General features: G+C 41.0%; 1 protein-coding gene across 1 annotated transcript in view; it reads right to left on the minus strand.

Moving 5' to 3' along the window:
* LOC136886518 (tetratricopeptide repeat protein 28) overlaps positions 1 to 16,269 on the minus strand; it is a 396,667-nt gene that overhangs the window by 23,718 nt on the left and 356,680 nt on the right. Inside the window, exons 20-23 of the mRNA XM_068230732.1 lie at positions 8,816 to 9,082; positions 6,638 to 6,847; positions 6,263 to 6,494; positions 5,634 to 5,828 (exon numbers count right to left, since the gene is read on the minus strand). Coding sequence (XP_068086833.1) covers positions 5,634 to 5,828; positions 6,263 to 6,494; positions 6,638 to 6,847; positions 8,816 to 9,082 — 904 coding nt within the window. The remainder of the gene's footprint in view (positions 1 to 5,633; positions 5,829 to 6,262; positions 6,495 to 6,637; positions 6,848 to 8,815; positions 9,083 to 16,269) is intronic.

The raw sequence follows: 16,269 nt of genomic DNA on the forward strand, positions 1-16,269 counted from the left end.
TGACTAACAGAGACCGCCGACAGTTGAAGAGGGTCGTAAAGTGTAATAGGCAGGCATCTATCCAGATCATCACACAGGAATTCCAAACTGCATCAGGATCCACTCCAAGTACTATGACAGTTCGGCGGGAGGTGAGAAAACTTGGATTTCATGGTCGAGCGGCTGCCCATAAGCCACACATCACACAGGTCAATGCCAAACGACACCTCGCTTGGTGTAAAGAGCGTAAACATTGGACAATGGCGTGTTGGCCTTTGGTCACAGGGGTTGCGGCAGGGTCGGGAATTTTTACCATCATTGGTTAATTTCTCTGGCACGGGGGCTGGGTGTATGTGTCGTCTTCATCATAATTTCATTCTCATCACGACGCACAGGTCGCCTACCGGCGTCAAATCAAAAGACCTGCACCTGGCGAGCCGAAAATGTCCTTGGACACTCCCAGCACAAAAAGCAATACACCATTTCATTTCAATGGACGATGATATAGATGTTGATTCCCATAGGAAATCTGAAATATTTGTCCCTATATCATCTGATGGCCAAGCAGGCATCAATTTTTGGTAATGAGACAAAGTTTATCTTGGTGCATTGGCACTGCCGGTGGCTCCAAGCAGCCTACGTAGTGGCCTCCACGGTATGCACTGGCCATGCGTCTTGGTGGAAGTGTTAGGTACCAACTGATGAGCCCAACCTAGCACGTGGGGGAGAAATGCTGGTAACCAGGAATGAGTTAGCTGGAAAATTTATAATGTGGGTATGGCGAATGCCCGGTGAACGTTATCTGCCAGCGTGTGTAGTGCCAACAGTAAAACAGTAGGCTGATGACACACGGAGCGGTTTTTGCCGAGTTGGCAGCCGCCTGTGATTGATACACAGAGCGGTTTTTGCCGACTGTGACGAAACCACTGCCTGCTCGAACTGCATCTAAAATGACTGCTTATAAGCAGTCATAGGGTGTGTATCGAGCAGACAGTGGACAAAACACATTAGTGAGCGTGACGTTAGGTGAGGAAGCTAGCTAAAATTACCGAAAAATAAAGGATTGTTCTTATTCTTATTCCAAAAGTCTACTTACTATATATGTCCTTTTACGTGTATATTATTGAACTAGCTGATGTACCCGTGCTTCGCTACGGAATTCTCAGAAAGACTGACTTTGTGGTTTTCCTAACTGAAATCAACATAGGTCATTACAAAAACGTAAGTATGAATGTAGCGATTAAAAGCAATGCTATCATATAAAATACTCGATCAAATGGAAAGCCGCACGTTTTATCACTTTTAACGAACAGTGCTGCGGTTAGATTGCGGTGCTAATCTAATAGTCCAAAGTTCCAGAGCTGGGAAGACCAGGTCGCAGATTGCCACGAACACTCATCTGCCATTATTCCGCTAAATATGCACACTGTTCATTCCAGTCAGTGCCTCAGAGTAGGGATTGAATAGCCCAAATGCTATGATGATCCAGTGTGTTACGTACCAGTAGTATCAGAAAATTTATAAAGCAGGGGAATGGCATGCTAAAGAAGAACGTTATCTAACTCCCCAGTTACTTCCCATCAATATTCAGGCAGGCTGTTACACTCTGTACGACTGGGCGAGTTGACCGTGTGGTTAGCGGTGCGCAGCTGTGAGCTTGCATCCGAGACATAGTGCATTCGAACCCCATTGTCGGCAGCACTGAAGATGGTATTCCGTGGTTTCCCACTTTCACACCAGTCAAATGCTGGGGCTCTACCTTAATTAAGGCCACAGCCACTTCCTTCGCACTCTCAGGGAGTGGCGCCCCTGAGAGTGTGCGACAGCTGCTATGGGTGCCAGCTCAGGGTTACGAGGGAAGACCTCAACGGCATCTAAGCCGGAGAAGGTGGATTTAGGTACGGTCGAGATGGCGGAAGGGACAAACCCGTAGCGTCTGTACTCCAGAGGAGCGGCTACAAAAGGTGCCCGACTCCAGGTTAGGGTCGGGTCTAATTTGAACCTGGCAAAGGTAATAAAATGCCTTTGGAAGGGGCGAACCCATCGTACAAACAGCCTTAAAAATGAGTGCGAGTGAATGAAGGCCTCAGAAAATGCTAGGGCATCACCCTGAAGTGACTTGCAGTTCCCGGTGCTTGTGACCAGACATCACAATAATCGGTATCATCAGCGTCATGAACTGATAGAGTATAGCAATGATGGGAATGAGCGAGACAAAATGGAAGGGGAAAGGCCAAAAAGAATTGAAGAAAGGGTATAGAATATATTGGAGTGGAGGAAAGATGGCAACAAACGGTGTTGGTGTTATATTGAGAGAGGGCCTGACTTGAACTTGAGAATGGAATCAAGGATTTTACACAGGTTTATGCACCCCAGATGAACGTTTAGAAGAGTTTCTAGAACTGGAAAGTTGTATTGAAGACAAAGAGGTTATAATAATGGGAGACATGAATGCACGTGTTGGAACAGACAGGCAGGGAAAAGAAGAGATAATTGACCCCTATAGTTATGGAACCCAAGATGAAGAAGGCGATTTGGTAATAGATTTTTGTAGAAGGAATGGATTAACTGTTAGCAATACGTAGTTTAGAAAAAAGAACTCACAAGAAATAACTAGATATAGTTGGGAAGATAGAAAGACAAAGACAATGATTGATCTTATTCTGGTGGAGAAGGAGAAACGTAGACAACAAGAAGATGTGACAACAATGCCAAGCGAAGGAGACCATAAAGTGGTGGTAGCCAAATTAAGACTTGGTAAAATAACAAAGATAATACGAAAAAGGGAAAGAAAAATAAAGGGATGGAAGTTAAAAGAGAAAGAAATAAGGGAAAAGTTTCAAGAGGATCTGAAGAAACGAATTCCCAAAGATGACGTGAACAGTGTGGAAGAGGAATGGACTTTTGTAAAGTGTGCAGTAAACACCTGTGCAAAACTATCAGGGAGAGAAAAGGAAAGGAGACTCCTTGGTGGAATAGCAGGGTAAAGGAAGCAGTTAAAGAGAAACAAATAGCTTCGAAGAAGTGGATAGGCAGCAATATTACAGAGAATTGGCAGAAATATAAAGAAGAAAATAGTACAAGAAGAGAAACGGAAGAGCTGGAGGGCATAAAGGGAAGTAAAAAGGTTTACAAAAGAGGGAAGATACAAAATTTGTAAAAACTGAAACAGATATTAACGTAAACAGATGACATACTAAAAAGATGGGAAGAATACTTCTCAGAATTGCTAAATATTAAATACGGTGAACTGGTAGACAAGAAGGAACGAGAAGAAACCATGGGAAAAGAAGAACAAGAAAAGGAGATATCGATGCTAGAAATAGAGGAAGCCATACAAAGATGAAGAGCAGTAAAGCAGCAGGAGTGGATGAGGTAAGTACAGAAATGATAAAAGCAGCAGGACCAACAGAGCTACAGTGACTGAGATCCCAGATGAGTGGAGAAAGGGTTTAATTATCCCGATATTTAAAAAAGGTGATAAAAAGGAACGCAATAACTCCATAGGGATCACCCTTATTGCCCGTGTAGCTAAGATATTTGAGAGAGTATTTGAAGGAAGACTGAGGAGGAAGCTAGGAGAAGACAGATCAACGTTTGACCTGATCTTTACATTAAGACATATGATGGAGAAACGATCAGAGTTTGGAAAAGACATAGTGATGACATTTATTGACAATGAGAAAGCTTATGACAGTGTGCCCAGGCAGTTGGTATGGGACACATTAAGGCAAAAACAAATTAACAGACTGGAAGTGCAAATGATAAAAGCTACGTACAAAAATGTGTTAGTAGTATGAAGACAAGTATAGGAAAAACAAAATGGTTTCAAGTTGAAACTGGTCCCCGACAGGGAAGTGGACTATCCCCCATACTATTCATCGTACTCATGGATGAAATTCATAAGAACATTCAACAGAGATTGGGAAGACAGGCAACAAAAGCCGTGTTGCTTGCAGATGATATGGGGTGAGAATGAAACGGAAGTGCAAAAAACAAGCAGATTTATGGAATCAACAGATAGAAAAATGTGGGATGAAAGTAAACAAAGAGAAAAGTAAAACAATAGTGTTGACAAGGGGAAGGAAGGAAGGAAGGAAGGAAGGAAGGAAGAGGAATGATAAAACTGAATGGTAAAATTCTGGAAGTGGTTAAAAGTTTCAAGTACTCGGGAAGTGTGATCACAGAAGATGGAATGATTACCAAGGAAATTGGGAAAAGAATACAACAAGCAAACAGCTTCTACCAGAGTGTAAGGGGTACTTTGTGGAACCAAGATGTCCGGAAGAAATGTAAGAAAGTATTACATTCAATCTATTATGAACCCATACTAACTTACGCAGCTGGATCGTGGACTACAACATAACGAGAGGAGAGTAGAATACAGGCAGCGGAGATGAAACTCCTAAGAGGTATCGAGAGCAAGACCAGAAAGGATAGAATTAGAAATGAAGAGATAAGGAAAAGGACAGGAATCTTGAAACTTCAAGACAGGAACAAAGCTAAAGTGGTACGGGCATATGATGAGAATGGGAGAAGAGAGAGTGTCAGAAAAAGCTTTTTCAGAGAAGTTAACAGGAAAGAGACCACGAGAAAGACCCCGAAAGAGATGGACAGTGGGAGTGCAGAGAGAAGAGGGGAGGAAAACCAGAAGATGTACTTAAAACAGGAGAAGAGTGGTGGAGAGACACAACCCGACCGGGGAAGCTGGAAACGGGAAATGAAGATGATGATGATTATTATTGTTTGTTTTTCAAATTGATCTTGTAAGGACTGTGTTAACACTTGTCTTGCCAAGAACCACCGATAGGTTCTCACAATCCTGTCACTGATCTCATCCTCCGTAATGCCCACTTTTCTCACGATCTCAACTTAGACGCATTTTCTTCGTGAGCCAGCAATCTTCTCTTTCTGATTGTTGTTGTTCCATCTCACTGTATTGGGTTTCAGTCGAACCAAGAGCTCTTTGTATTAACTATGATAATGTGAAGAGCAACACATCTGTAGAAACTTATTCATGTATTGGAAGACAGGAACATCAAAAGGTCTGAGTGGGAAGAGAGAGAACTATCTCCACATATATTCCCAGCTTCTCCTTGTCTCACAACACTACGCACTGGTTTATGTCACTGATACTGCACAAAGTACTTCAATAGTAAGCTACAAATTATGGTGAAAGCTCACACAGAAAAGGCAACAGCAAGGCAAATCATAGACAAGAAGGAGAAAACAAACTACACAACATTTCCACTAACGATAACGAAAACAGGAGGAAGATGCTAGAATATGATAATGTGCACCAATCACAAGCTGCTATTCATGTTATTTATGTTTGCAAAAGGTGATCTTGAAACTCTACCGTGTACTTTTGCTACATGGTTAAGTTATCGCGCTCATGTGTATAGTTTGCAATCTTTTGTTTTCAGTAGTTTTTATCTCTTCAGTACAGTATAATGTAGCGTAGTTTACAGTTTAGCACAACGTGTGGCTGTATTAATGTGTCGCAGTGGATTTCACAAAAGAAAAGTGGAAAGAAATCGCGAGGCGTGGGAGAAGGAACTCTCCTTCACTTCTTGTTTAGTGTCTGATATTATTAGTAAGTATTAGTTAGTTGTGAGTTTTACTGTGTGTTGGTCACATGGTGCGTGACTCACCCAGAGAGGCTAGCAGTTCATGACAGCCGGGTACTCTCCACAGCTTGACGTTGATGGGGATCTCGATGCTCTCTGTCTCCAGGTTCTTCATGCTGAATTGGCCGATCACTTGCCTGATGACTCCAATGATATCATCCGCTACATCGACGCTGGACATCAGTTTGGACAGTGCATACAGAGAGGTGCCTGTCAGTCCTGGACCAAAGAATACAATTAGCCACTGACATGCTTATAGCACTCATAACATGGAAAAGTCTGAACAGTGGATGTGCAGATTGTGGAGGAGGGGTGAGAAACAACGTCACACCAAATGCTCTCCAACATTCATAAACTGTAATTAACGAACAGCACAAGTGTATCATCTGAAATCACCTCCTACAGAGAGTAACGTGAGGTAGTTGACAGTGTTGCAGTAATCACATTGAAAAATATTCTGCCACTGGTCATGAATGAAAGTATACTGAGCATTTAGGATGAGAAAGTATTCGCAGATAAAATCGGAAATAATGGGAGAGTTTTTCTGGTCACTTGGAAATGTCAGCACCTTGACAGCAAACCCAGTAGAGCCCTCCACCTTACTTGACATCTAGGAGTGTAAAATGACATGCAGCTGCAAGTGGTAAACTCACCCAGGAGAGCCTGCAGACTGGCGCTGCACTGAGTCAGCCTCTCCTCGGGGTCGCTCTGCGGGAAGAAGACGGACGAAGGAATCCCGTTAGCCGCCGGCTCGAAGCGGAAACCGACGGACATGAGCAGCTCCTTCCAGCCGGTGACGTGACCCACCTTGTTCTCGATGCTCTTCTGGGTGGTGTACATGGCGTTCTTTTGGCCGCGGTGGATGCGCTGGAGGCTCTTCTCCACCTGCCATGGATACAAACATACAGACCATCAGTCATATTACGAGAAGGTACACAAGATTCTAATAGTTATCTTGTAGTCCTTTTGCATAACTTGCGATTGCAGGTTGAACACAACAGGTGAGTATATGTAGAACTTATACATACCAAGTGCAGAGTGACTCGAAGAGCATCACGACACTTCTCGGGGTTCTTGAGCAACTCGCAAAGCGCCTGTCCCATGAGCGCCACCTTGTTTGACAGCCGGACGTCTGCTCCCACCAACATGAAGCCAGCCCAATTGGCAGGATGGGCAAAGTGTTTGGTGTGCTGCACAGTGAGCATGGCCTCCGCCAAGGCTCGGCTCACGCGCGAACCCTGCCGCACACAAACACAGAGAGCTGTCACAGCAATGGAAGACACCAGAATAAAATAGAAGAGAGCTGAACCTCTGTCCTCTTCTGAATACATAAATGCAGTGTGAAGATGACATGCAACCACATCGCAGTCAGGTCGGTTCCCGGTAGGTCATTCAACACAACCCGTTGAAACCCTTGCACATGTGCTGGGATTCTGTCGGAGCACCGAACTAATGCGCAACCACCGCCACCACCGTGTAAGATCGTTGATCGCTCAAGGCTTGAGACAGCGAGGATGGGAGGTGCACGAGGAGGTTCACTGCGTCTCTACCGATGACTCTAATCGGAGGGCGGACATCGTAGCCATCAACAGAGAGGACATTAAAGCGATGGTCTTAGATCCGACCATTCGCTTTGAAAGGCACCTGGATCAGGCTCGGGATGTGGACCTAGAAAAGCAAGCTATTTATGTTCCATGCTTGCCTTTCATTTCATCTAAGTATAAAATACCTATCGATCGGTGGATTGTCAGAGGCCTGCTATTTGGAGCAAGATGCTCAGACATCGAACTTCCTACAAAACTTGAAAGTTCCATTCTGCGAGTTAGAAAAAATAGTAATACAGATACTGAGGGACACACTGCAAATCATTCACTTCCATCTGCACCTGAGAACGTGATCGACATTCCTGCCCCAGTGACCCTGGGAAAATAGAAGATAACAGCTTCAACAATAAAATTGATATTTTTAAACTCCATTGAAATTGAAACTGTATTCCGGATCCAAATGGTCACCCTCATTGGAGGACGGATGATAATGATGAGAGAAAGTGTTGCATTTCGTTGTTGTTACTGCTTTTGATGTTCTTATAAACTCTTACTAGCTTATATTCTGGCACAATGTGGTGACCATATGTCAGGCTCTATGACAGAGTACAGGTTTAACATTAATGGTACTGATGATAATGATGATGATGATGATGATGATGATGATCATAATAATAATAATAATAATAATAATAATAATAATAATAATAATAATAATAATAATAATAATAATAATAATAATGATGACTAAACATTTTTGTGCGCAGTGGAATATAGCCCAGAGGGATCCGGGACATAAAGTATGGTAAAAAGATATACAACTAAAACAATAATCATAACAACAACGTTTTACTAGAATAGATATACGTGTGTGTACACAAGAGACCAGGGGGTACGAAGCATAACAAATATAATTCGATGGATACCGAGACAAATATTTCAAGTGTATGGTACGTGTTTAGTTTATATAGTTAATAGACGTGGAAACTCTTACTGAATGAGTAACACAATTCAAAAGAATAAACAGCGAGATTGATCAAGCGATACAAAAGTCAGGTCTAAATTCTAAATACCTAATACTGTACAAAATTTCAAAGAAGATGAGGGGTGGAGGCAGGACGGGAATGAGGGAACCGAGAGACATGACTGATGCGAAAAGAGTTCTAATAGGAGTAACGGCGGGCACATGAAAATAAAAGTTCCTTGAAGAGTGAAGTAGTTTGAAAATACGGTAAGTCCAAGCTTGGATTAGTGATCACTAGTGATGATACTCCAAACTCCTTCTTTATGTCTCACCTGAAACCAGTCGAAGGGACTAGCTGTCCAGTGCGGTCTCTCGTTCGACCTGCCCAGACGGGCATTTATATGATCGACGTGCGAGACATAAGGTGAGCGGGAGAGTCAGCTGATCGTTCAGTCAGTGGAGACCAAGTCCGGTGGGTGGTAGTGCAATGTGAATGGCAGGTAGACAAGGTAAGTCAGGGCAAAACAGCACAAAAGCGTGTGGGGGTGTACACACGTTATCACATACCCTGGAATGAATCAACTGGTGATGATGAACATTCGAATTTAGAAAACACCAAAACGAAATAACAATATAGAAAGGACTACCAGGTATTACTTAATTGATAGCCGGTATCCAGACATGCAAAGAGAACCTACCTGCAGCAGGGCAGAATAGAAGGCTCGGAGCAAAATCTTAGTGGCCGTGTCGGGAACGGGCCACAGAGACACTAAGACGCACTGAGCTCCGGCGGCGAGCAGCGCCCGGGTGAGGCTAACCACACCGTCGGCCGTGGCCCAACCGTGGTGATCCCTCGTGTGGCACGAGCTCACCACCACCAGTCTGGCCGACAGGCGCAGGTTTAGCAGGTCCGCAGCAGTCAGCAGGAACTCGGACAGAGAAGGCAGTTCCATTGTAGAAGACACCTGGACACAGATGTACAGACTTAGCTCCTGAGGAAAACTCGCACATGTTATTTTAAATGTGTTTCACAGTTTACAAGCAAGTTCCTGTCACTCGACCCACTCTATATTATTACTCTATAAGAGTAAATATTTGATACAACTTAGGTATTCTTTACATTATTTTTCATAGAAAAGTTGTCCATAATTATAAATGTGAGCCATTGTGCGCAACAGAGCTGAACAAAAGTTTGTATTACACATGATAAATTTCATATTTGAGCCTGTATTGTCGTTAAGTAGTGCCTTTACAATACTGTGAATCATCTTTGTTGTTAAGACTACATTAAAATATAATAATGAGACATGTTTCGTCCCGCTTAGCAGACATCTTCAGTCATAAACAACAACCATTAAAAATATAGTAAGGATATAGAACCTTTAAATAAAAAGTCTTTGCATCTTGTTGCAACACGTGTTGGCGTTTTGTCAATTAGTAATATAGTGGCACGAATACGATGTCCAAACGTTGCTGTGTCCGTGGACTGCTTTATAAAATGAATTGATTGTGCTCATGTTGATAACACAACATTGTAAAACTTATTGCACACGTTACTGATTGTACCATCATCATCATCATCATCATCATCAGTGTCCCACTCCAGTCGCCTGGGTGTGGTTAACAAGCCTCCTCCACTCCTTTCTGTCCTTCCACTTTTCCTGCTCCATTACTTCCGCCACATCCAAATCTGATCCATCCACCTTCTTCTCGGTCTTCCAACTGGTCTCTTTCCCTTAACTTCTCTTTCCAATTACCTTCTTGCTAGCTATTCCTTTCCCATTCTTCTTACATGTCCAAACCATCTCAGTCTTGATATCTGTATGTTCTGTACTAACGGTTCTATATTTAGTTCTTCTCTGATTTTAATATTTTGAATTCTCTCTCTTCTTGTCTTTTTAACCGATGTTCTTAAAAGTTTCATTTCTACTGCTTGGATCTTACTATCTTGTCTCTTATTAGTTACCAGCGTTTCTAGTCCATATGTTACAATCAGTATGAAATACTGTTTATATAATGTTAATTTTGTTCCCTTGGGTACTTAGTCATCCCATAAATGCTCTCTGACTTGATATAATGTTGTACCTTTACTTAGTCTCTTATTATTTCAGGGTTGATTTCATTACTTCCATTAATAATGCTACCCAGATATGTAAACTGATCTACATTCTCTAACCGTTCTCCGTCTATTTTCACTTGGCTTCTCTTTTACACAGTGCCTGACTACAGTTTTCTTTTTACTAATTACCATTCCAAACTCCTTCAGATTTTCATTCCAAATGTCCAGTCTCCTTTGTACTTCCTTTTCTCTCTTTCCCCAAATCACCACTTCATCTGCAAATACCAAAGCATTCACTTCATCACTACCGATACTCTGTTTTACACGTTTTATGATTTCATTCATCAATATAATAAACAATAATGGCGAGAGTGCACTTCCTTGCTTGACACCTTTTCTTGTATAAAATGCTTCAGAATCACCACTCCCCACTTGTACACTGCGTTTACTCTCAAGATACAACATTTTTATCTTGTTAATTAATTATTTTGGTACACTCCTTTTCAGTAAGCATTCCCATAAATGTTTTCTCTTAACTGTATCATAAGTATTTTCAAAATCCAAAAATACGAAGATGATTTCCTTGCCCCTTTCCAGATGTTTTTCCATTACCGTTCGCACTGTAGATATCAAGTCTATTGTCGATCTATTTGGTCTAAAGCCATATTGTTCTTCCTCTAACTGTGTTTCTATTATATCCCTCAGTCTTTTGTCTATGACTCGCCATTATTTTTAGCCCATGTGATAATAGAGTTATACCTCTGTAATTTTCACATTTCTTCCTATTTCCTAATTTGAACAGTGGTACAATGTTTCCTTGTTGCCAATATTCAGGTATCCTTTCCTCCTTCCATATGGCATTGAGGGCTCTGTATAGCCACTGTAGTCCACTGCTTCTTGCTGCCATAATCATGTCAGCATTGAATTCATCTTTTCCACTTGCTTTACCTTTGGTTATTGCTTTCACTGCCCTTTCAAGTTCCAAGCATGTTATCGGGTTCTCTTCCTTTTCTCCATCTATTATTTCCATTTTCTTATCTCCTTCTTCCTCCGAGCAGTCATCCTCATTATAAAGTTTTCAAAATACTTTGCCATCACCTTCCGAAGACTCTTTTCGTCATGTACAATGGATCCATCTTCCCTCTCTAATGCCTTGATTTTTTCTGGATTTATTCTTTTCAATTTTATTACTCTGTATAATAGTTTCTGATTTCCTCAGCTCTCTTGCTCAATTTTGTTGGTAAACTCTCCCCAACATTTCTCCTTTTCTTCCTTGATACTTTCTTTACTTGTAGTTTCAATCTTTTGTATTCCACATGTAACCTTTCTATCTTATTCTCATCCCTCTGATATACGTTTTTTGCTTTTTCCTTATCCATTTCTTTCTTCACCTTGTTCCTTTCTTTTATTTCTTTTTTTATGTTGTCTGTCCACCACCGTGTCTCCTTTCCCTTAACCTTTGCTTTTGTTTTTCCCGCATACCACAATTGCTGCTTCCACAAACGTCTGTCTTAAATTGTCCCGCTCATCTTCTCCACTTCGTATTTCCGTGTTAGGCAACTTCCTTTTATACTATCGTGGAATGCCATTCTTTTATCCTCCTCCTCCAATTCCCAAATCCTTCTTCTTCAATACAGTTTTGGGGATTTTTACTTGTTTTAGTTCCACAATCAGTAATCTATGATCACCTTCCATACTTTCACTGGGGATTATCTTCCCCATTCTCGGTCTGTTATTATAAAATTGGTGAGTGTTTCATACTGTTCATCCCAACTATATCTTGATAAACCATGTGTTCTTTATTATCATGTTATTTCTGATACAACAGTTTCTCTCACCATATCCATGTGGGCCAAGAACATTCTCATATCCCACATGAGAATTGTCATAATCCCATCTCCTACAATGTGTGTTTCTTTTTCCTCCACACTACATCCTGTCTGTGGAGCATATTATCTTCAGTAGTTCCCTGTTTATGTGCATTATTTTAATTCATTTACATACTCATTGGTTCAACATTCTGATTCACTACAAATTTCACTCCATTTCTTTTCTCTTTACTGTTACCCATCCAGTACTAGGTGTACCCCTTAATTCCTTTCCCTTTCCATATTACTTCACTTAATCCCAGGATGTTGAGTTTTCGTCTCGCCATTCGTTGTTAAATATTTATTGTTCCAAATCGGGTTTTGTTTTCTGATCTAACACCTGAGGCTAATTTTCATACCATACTCATTGCACCTATTTTCAAGTTTCAAGATATTAGACTGCAGGCTTTCGGCACAATCTGCCATTAAGACCAAGTCGTCAGCGTAGGCCAGACTGCTTACTACATTTCCACCTAACTGAATCCCTCCCTGCCATTTTATACCTTTCAGCAGATGATCCATGTAAACTACGAACAGCAAAGGTGAAAGATTACAGCCTTGTCTAACCCCCGTAAGTACCCTGAACCAAGAACTCATTCTACCATCAATTCTCACTGAAGCCCAGTTGTCAACATAAATGCCTTTGATTGATTTTAATAATCTACCTTTAATTCCATAGTCCCCCAGTATGGCGAACATCTTTTCCCTCGGTACCCTGTCATATGCTTTCTACGAAACATAAACACAACTGCCTATTCCTCTCGTAGCATTTTTCAATTACCTGGAGCATACTGAAAATCTGATCCTGACAGCCTCTCTGTGGTCTGAAACCACACTGGTTTTCATCCAACTTCCTCTCAACGACTGATCGCACCCTCCCTTCCAAGATGCCAGTGAATACTTTGCCTGGTATACTAATCAATGAGATACCTCGATAGTTGTTGCAATTCTGCCTGTTCCCTTGCTTATAGATGGGTGCAATTACTGCTTTTGTCCAATCTGAAGGTACCTTACCAACACTCCATGCTAATCTTACTACTCCATGAAGCCATTTCATCCCTGCCTTCCCACTATACTTCACCATTTCAGGTCTAATTTCATCTATTCCTGCTGCTTTATGACAATGGAGTTTATTTACCATCCTTTCCACTTCCTCAAGCATAATTTCACCAAAATCATGTTCCTCCTCCCCATAAGCTTGGCTGTTTGCAACACCACCAGGATGATTTCCTTTTACATTGAGAAGATGTTCAAAATATTCCCTCCACCTCTCCAGTGATTCCCTGGGATCTATTATGAATTCACCTGAATTACTCAAAGCACTGTTCATTTCCTTTTTCCCTCCCTTCCTAAGATTCTTTATTACTGTCCAGAAAGGTTTCCCTGCTGCTTGACCTAGCCTTTTCAGGATGTTACCAAAATCTTCCCATGACTTCTTTCTGGATTCAACAACTATTTGTTTCGCTCTGTTTCTTTAATGTACGCACAAATCCCTGTGTGCCTCGGCCCTTGTTTGGAGCCATTTCTGATAAGCCTTCTTTTTACGTTTACAAGCTGCTCTCACTTCATCATTCCACCAAGATGTTTGCCTTCTCCCATCTTTACACACAGTTGTTCCTAGGCATTCCCTTGCTGTTTCTACTACAGCATCCCTGTATGCCACCCATTCACTTTCTATATCATGAATATGCTTACTGTCTACTGTTCGAAACTTCTCACCAATCATATCCATGTACTTCTGTCTAATTCCCTCGTCCTAGAGATTTTCTACCCTTATTCGTTTGCAGACAAATTTCACTTTCTCTACCCTAGGCCTAGAGATACTTAGTTCACTACAGATCAGATAGTCGTCTGTATCATCGAAAAATCCCCGGAAAACTCTTATATTCCTAACAGATTTGCTGAATTCAAAGTCTGTTAAGATATAGTCTATTATGGATCTGGTACCCCTAGCCTCCCATGTGTAGCGGTGAATAGCCTTATGCTTGAAGAATGTATTCATAACAGCTAAACCCATACTAGCACAGAAGTCCAGCAAACGCTTCCCATTCTCATTAGCTTCCATATCTTCCCCACATTTACCAATCACCGTTTCGTATCCTTCAGTTCTATTCCCAACTCTCGCATTGAAATCGCCCATTAGCACTATCCTATCCTTGCTGTTGACCCTGACCACGATGTCACTCAATGCTTCATAAAACTTGTCAACTTCATCCTCATCTGCACCCTCACATGGTGAATACACGGAGACGATTCTAGTCCTAATTCCTCCCACTGACAAATCTACCCACATCATTCGCTCATTTATGTGCCTAACAGAAAGTATGTTGCGTGCAATGGTATTCCTGATAAGGAGCCCTACCCGATACTCCATCCTTCCCTTTCTAACACGCGTCAAGTACACTTTATAATCTCCTATCTCTTCCTCGTTATCTCCCCTTACCCGAATATCACTTACTCCTAGCACATCCAAATGCATCCTCTTTGCTGACTCAGCCAGTTCTACCTTCTTTCTTCCATAAGCCCCATTAATATTGAATGCTCCCCGTCAAATTCTATTTCATTCGCCAATATACCAAAAAAAAAAAAAAAAAAATTTAAACCAATCAATACTATACAAATTTTTTACATCCAATTAAGGCGAAAGTTCACACATGTTTTGACCCGACATTGGGTCATCCTCAGTATGACATGTAGGATGTATTAAAAAACATATGAGACACACAAAATGAAATGTTAGTTAGAAAGTTTTTTAAAAAGCATGATGAAAATTAAAAAACTGTGAAGTGTTGATCGTCTTGAGCTGGAAGTCTTTCTGTTGTGCTTTGGTGGGGATGAACTGTATACTGCTGGGCTGATGTACATAAGCATTAATGTGGCCCGCTTGTATTATCTGATTATGGAGTCCAGCGGGATGGCGTGGGACGGTGGAGGACGTCCATACTTCTTGTTTGTGACTCAAAAGCAGAACAAAACATGTCTCATTAATATATTTTTAATGTAGTCTGATTCTCACTATTGTAAAGGTGGAATATTTGATGTAAGGAGTGTGGCTACCTACGGGTCTTCTTAACAAACTAAGTCAGTTTGAGTCTTCGCCGGTCCATGTTGTGCAAACTTTGTACAATTCTTCAGAAAATTAGTGAAAGCCGTAATTGTGTTTTTTCTTTCTTTTCAAAATACAGTTCTCTTGTCCCATCCAGTCCGTGCCTGAATATCCTTAATAAAGGCTGGACTGGACAAGAAGTTATATCTCCGTGGCTATACGAGATATTTGCATAATTGTTTTTTCTTTGTGCTTGTTTGAGGATCTATTAATGAAAAGTGAAGTTTGTTTCACATCAGTTAGCACGTGAGATTATAAAATTCTTTATATATTATAACCATGTTTTGTGAATTAGAAAAATCTGACGATCTGCTAAATAAGTACAGACTACACGTAATGTGTGCAACAACAACAACAACAACAACTCTATTGAAAGTGGTTCGGACGGTAAAGATTCCCAGAGTGAAGATGATCTTGAAGGTAAGGAATTATAATTTCATGCACAAATGGAAATACTATTGGCATCTAATTTGAAACAACTGTTATATTTCGTTATGTTTTGAATTTGTTTTACAGCCTACGGCATATACCTGCGAAATTCATATTTACATGAATACGTAAGAATATCTACATATTAGTTAAGTTTTCTGCTTTTTCTTGATATGAAGGATTACAATCATATAATATATCACAAGTATAACTTTTATAAAGCCTTTGTTTGCCGCAAGAAAGCACACTGAATGACAGCGTCTGCTAAAGCACACTGAATGACAGCGTGTACTAAAGCACACTGAATGACAGCATCTATGAATGCACTCTCGTCAAAAATATTGAAATATTCTCGTAACTAATACACGAAGAAACATGATGAGCATAGGTCGTTCTCCATTTTTAGTGAATTATCAAACTTACACCACGACGTGCACGCCATTATGGACGCTCGCAGTCAGACTGAAATGAGTTAATAACAACAGTCAATAATGAATATCGTGTTAAGTATTGCACCTAGAGGCAGGACCTCCTTTTGTTTTTTAAATGTTCAGTATCTCATGCCAGAACCACTAAAAAGTCAAAATGAAAAATCCGACTTTAGCTCCCTTTCTGGGCAACGCGTCCCAGAGCTGTACATTAATTAGAGCTTTAAGTCTCCAAGTCAAGAAAAAATGTGTAGATAACAAA

The sequence above is a fragment of the Anabrus simplex genome, chromosome X (assembly GCF_040414725.1).
Source record: "Anabrus simplex isolate iqAnaSimp1 chromosome X, ASM4041472v1, whole genome shotgun sequence".
NCBI classification, from domain to species: Eukaryota; Metazoa; Arthropoda; class Insecta; order Orthoptera; family Tettigoniidae; genus Anabrus; species Anabrus simplex.